The following is a 5,000-nucleotide window of genomic DNA, read 5'->3' as shown; positions in this document are numbered from 1 at the left end:
GCCCAGTGGTTAGGGCGCTTGCCTTGAGATCCGCTCTGACCCATCGGTGAATTTCTTTTCGATAGTCCATGGTTCAGCTGCACTTGTTTGCTTCCGGCCAGTTGAGATTCTTAACAGTTGTTGTTGCTTTTTTGTTTCGTCTTTTCGTCAATAGACCTTATTCACGATAGCCGCCATGTTGGATTTGCTATGATCATGCAAATTAGCTACACACTTCTGAGGGGGCAAACAACACAAGTTCGAGGTTATAACGAACAGCTTAGCCACACAGATGATTTGTTTCATGTTCATTGAATGTCTATCACCTAAGTAGTAAAACAGAATGCTTACACTAGTTACTTCGATTTTTTTTTTACTTAAAAATTAGCAGATAACGAAGTAGAAAGTAAAAACGTCGGAGGCAATCAGAAGATATAAACTTATTATAAAAGGTACTTAATTCTAAATTCTAAAATGTACTTTTAGCCATGTTAATTCAATATTTCGACGAGCCGATTTTCCGCAATTTGCCCTTATTCCAGTGTTTGCCCCCCAGCATAACACATGGCTAATTTGCATGACAATTTGAAAACCAACGTGGCGGCTGCCCTGAAAAGCCCCTATGGGGAGCGGTCAATTAAGTAGGTTTATATTTTTTTGTTTTTGTTTCTTCGTTAGCTCCCCTTCGTTTCTCTTACTTCTGCAACCGCGGCGATCTAGGCAATAGCCAGTCGACACGGCACAAGAACTCGTCCCCTTTGCCACTGGTTTCTGTCCTGTCCAGACAGACCTGCCTCAGATCTCCGAGGATGTTTTGCAGAGGAAAGACGGATTAAATGGAGAGATAACAGTCACGAGGGTAAAAAATTCAGTGTTGAAAGTTTATTTGCTTCACTCTTCCGCAATTAAAGCTTTGATCGTGAAAAAGGCTGTTTATTTTCAGTTGTTATTTTTAATGGTCTGGCCGGCCGGAATACCGGCCGAAGTAGTTCGCTTGCCCGAGAAGAGAGGTCGTTTCGCTCCACTGGCGACCTCATAGAATCGATCGAAGGCAAAACAAAAGAAACTATGCGCCTCACACAATCAAACGCTATTAATTTCAGTGATTTTGATAAACTAAGAAGAGACGTCAAAGATTCGTTCTGTTAAGAATGCACGACCAGTTTAGTGGCACGAATTTCCAATGCCGCCCACAACATAAGATGCAGATTGAGCTGCATTCACCACTTGCACAAATCTCACAATACTCCTCCTTTTTCCCTCCAAAAATTTGCATATGCATTGTTTTCGATTTCTCTTGGGGACATCTTCACGCACCAGGAGAAATTGCAAAAAATGATTATTCACAACTTACACAATCCCATAACACACCTCAATTTACCCCCGCCCCCCCCCCCAAAAAAAAAAAAAACAAAAAAACTTTTGTATAACCAGTTTGCAATTTCTCCTGGGACATGAAATTGTCCCAAGAGAAGTTTACAACAATGCCTAAGCAGATTTTTGGGGGGTAAAAGAGGTGTATTATGGGATTTGTGCAAGTGGTGAATTCATCTACAATGCATTCGAGTAAATTTTTGACGTCACTTTTTTCGGTCAGTTGTAGGAGACCGCTAGAAAAATGAAGTAATTGAAAACATCTGCGGCGACAAGTTTATAAAAAGAGTAAATATCTAGATAAATAAAAACAGTTGAAGTCCGCAGGGTTGTGAAAACGGTTGTTGAAACCTCGACTTCCTGCATTTTCCAAAGAGAAAAGTAGTGCGCTCGAAGGGAACGAGGCAAATGTTATCCTAAAGCAAAGAGGACAGACAAATCGAATTCAACACAACGTCATAAATAGCGATATAAAAGTGTACGTAACTTTATTGATATGCGTGTCATTGAACTCGTTTAGGTCTACAGCAAATCCGTTCACTTAAAAAAAGAATACTAAAACTAACTACAAATTGTTTACAAGTGACCTACAATACCCGAGAATTGAGAAATTAAGGAATAACAACACAAAAACTAAGAATGCTTTCAGCAAATATTTCATTTCATTTAGTCCACAAGTTCAAAATTTTACCATTATTTCAAAAGCTTAATCATTGAACATTAATTGTAACTATATCTTGACTGTACTGTAACTGATGAATATTACGTATTGCTTATTTTTGTGTAAAAATACACGATTCCCTTATCGCTGTAAGAGAATGCGTTACCTAGTTTAGATATCATTTAACTGATATTAAAAACAAAATCATGTACATTCTAGTCCATTAAAATATGTCACAATGCAATCTCCTAAAACATATCGAATTCATTCATCATGCCCTCGCTCAAATCACCTCAAGAATAAGCCTAAAATTAACGCTTTGTTCATGAAAAAAAAAAAAAAAAAAAAAGAAACACAAGGTCACTTAGTTAGCCTTTCCTGAGCCCGTAAAACTATTTTTGCCGACCATAATGAGAAAATTGCAAACAGGGCGTAAAATTGGAAATATCATGTAGGAACCCATTCAAATGAGGGGCGCTGACAGATTTGGCATGATTGACAAGCAAGCGAGATATCCGAACGATTCTATTCCTCAGCGAGTTCAAGCTTTCTGTACATTTCCTACAAAAATATTCTATAAAGGCAGCCGAGACGAAGCGACCTGTATTTGTGATGACAAAAAAGACTTCTGATCTTTGCACTTCGTTATATAAGGTACTGGACTTTCTGTCCTCCGATCTGAAATACAAGAAAGAAAGAAAGAAAGAAAGAAAAAGAAAGTATTTGCTTATTTAGTAGTCCATATTCTGGTCCCAAGAAGCCGCAATCATTTTGGTCAGCACCAGATATGACGACCTCTGGCTAGTTCCGAGCGAAGAAATCTTTGAATAAGTAACAATTCGAAACATTAGTGATTAATAACTTATACATACCTATACTTTCACTGGGCCTGCGTGTACCTTGGAACCTGCCAGAGGTTGTTCTCGTTGCTGATCAAAAACGTAACAACGTTAACAACCGGTAGAATCTACATCCACTAAAAAAACTAGGTCCCCTCTTCAACCCACTGACTCCTAGGAGCGAGACTTCAGAGATTGTACTCTGTCTAACGCCGGACGATTTTACTCGTCAATGGGTTAATCAATCCCACAAAACGGCATCCGGGCTTTGTCATGCGTTACTCCCCCAAAAGAAAGAGGAACCGAAGATTGCGTGACGAATAAAGTCAACCTCGTTCCCAGGGTCTAAACGACAATGGAGCCCCTGGGAACGAGGTCGGAATAAAGTCAGCGTGGAAGGCTATGACAATGTAATGATTTGTTTTGACGAAGGGCTAACTCTCGAAAAGCCAGCCATTTTCTCTTTTCACGGTGGCAATTTGACCTTTATCAAAACTCCTTTGATAAAATCAAGTTTTCGTTTGCTTACGTAACTTATTAGCGGAGAACCTAGTGCCGATATCTAACTTCCTTAGTGTCGTTAAAATAGCATGAATCGTTCACGAAAACGAATTTGGCATCACTGTTACCTTTCTTGGCCTTGTAGATACACTAACAGCAGCAGATTCTCCGTCATGACCCTCCTGGAATACATCAACAACACACACACTGGAGGAGGGGCTGAAGTTGCGGTCACGGATCAAAAATTCAACACATGGAGCGTGGCGATACGCCTCCCACGAATCATTGAATTCAATATACTGCAAATAAAAAACAGCAATTCAACGTTACTTGTGAATTACCGGTAGGTGGCTTGCACGTTAATATGAAAACTGATGTGCTCCATAGGATAACTAAGGAATTGCTGTTTCACTCATAATGCCTCGTAGAAATAATGTTGGCCGAAATCTGTAATTTGCCATGGAAGGCTTCCGCTGACTTCCGGACTCTAGAACGTGTGTTCGCTTCGTCTTGTAATTTTACTCCAAAACGCTGTTATCTCGGTTTTCAAGTTACGTCATCGGACTCATCGCTGCCATGTTGGTGGATGAAAAGTAAATATCTCTCTGTAAGTTCCTTTTGTTTGTCCACCACTCTCTTGAGATAGGTTGCAAACCACCCATTCCCAAAATCGAGGTTGAGTGCCCAGGCTTGAACGGCGGCGTTTTATTTTATACAATTCTAGCTGCATTTGCATCGGTGCGGAGTAAACCTTGTCCAGTTCGAAGAGAAGAAAGAGAATCACAATAGACCCTATTCATAAACAGCGGCCAAGAAATTATTCTTTTGTCTTTGTGCGTATCAGCCTCACTAGCCTCACCGTGGAGCAAAAATTCTTTTGAATTTTGTTCGTCCTAAAGAGGCTAGGGAGGATGATTAGCATAAAGACAAAAGAATAATTACTTGGCATTAAGCGACTTTAAAATGATACGCGTTTTCACGGGTAAGAATACCTAAATGAGGAGAGAGCAGCCAGTGCAATAATACAAAAATAGCACGCCTGCTGTATTTCCGATTTGAAATTGCCAACTCGCTTAAGCTACCTGGTTTGGTGGCTTAAATTTAATGAGAATTCTACTGAAATTTGCCGAGTCGCTTAACTTTAAGCGAGTTGGGAAAGGTACTGCTTTCACGGATTTTTCGGTTGTCAGTCGCTAAGCAGCCTGGAAAGAAACGTATTGATGTCAAATTCAAGTGTTGTCCGTGCAGATTTCTTGTTTCTGCTCATTTAAATATGCGAATTCTTGGCGTTTTCGCTCTCGTTGCCAAACTGGAGACAGCTAAACAGCCCGCAAAAAAAATACCAACCTTCTTGCAGCTTGAGCGCGCGATCCAGTTGTTATTTAGATCTCTGAGTTGCACCCTGATATCACTCGCATCCCCATGAACCAGAACAGGTCTGAAGGCCGAAAACGGGAAACGTCCCAATTCAGCTTCCGAATTACAAACATCCTGCAACAGAAACAGAACACATCAATTGTAAGCTTGACTTGAAATATGTGTCCCACCTGGTTCATCTGACAACTGTCCGGATCTACTTCTCATATACCGCCCTAGCCTAGAATTGAGAATTCATCCGACCTCAAACATGTATGTGGTCCAAATGA

At 40.3% G+C, this 5,000-nt stretch overlaps 2 protein-coding genes across 3 annotated transcripts in view; one reads left to right on the top strand and one right to left on the bottom strand.

Moving 5' to 3' along the window:
* LOC138008121 (inactive tyrosine-protein kinase PEAK1-like) overlaps positions 1-5,000 on the top strand; it is a 301,176-nt gene that overhangs the window by 126,718 nt on the left and 169,458 nt on the right. The window lies entirely within an intron of this gene.
* LOC138008114 (tight junction protein ZO-1-like) overlaps positions 1,817-5,000 on the bottom strand; it is a 34,252-nt gene continuing 31,068 nt past the window's right edge. The window contains exons 30-33 of one of the 2 annotated variants that reach the window (XM_068855319.1): positions 4,702-4,845; positions 3,483-3,653; positions 2,887-2,943; positions 1,817-2,692 (exon numbers count right to left, since the gene is read on the bottom strand). In XM_068855319.1, the coding sequence (XP_068711420.1) occupies positions 2,887-2,943; positions 3,483-3,653; positions 4,702-4,845 (372 nt within the window). In that variant the 3' untranslated portion in view covers positions 1,817-2,692. The remainder of the gene's footprint in view (positions 2,693-2,886; positions 2,944-3,482; positions 3,654-4,701; positions 4,846-5,000) is intronic. The other variant, XM_068855320.1, reaches the window with a different exon arrangement.

Source organism: Montipora foliosa, chromosome 6, assembly GCF_036669935.1.
Source record: "Montipora foliosa isolate CH-2021 chromosome 6, ASM3666993v2, whole genome shotgun sequence".
Lineage (NCBI taxonomy): Eukaryota > Metazoa > Cnidaria > Anthozoa > Scleractinia > Acroporidae > Montipora > Montipora foliosa.
The sequence above is the reverse complement of the archived record's forward strand: the minus strand, read 5'-3'. Positions and strand labels throughout refer to the sequence as shown.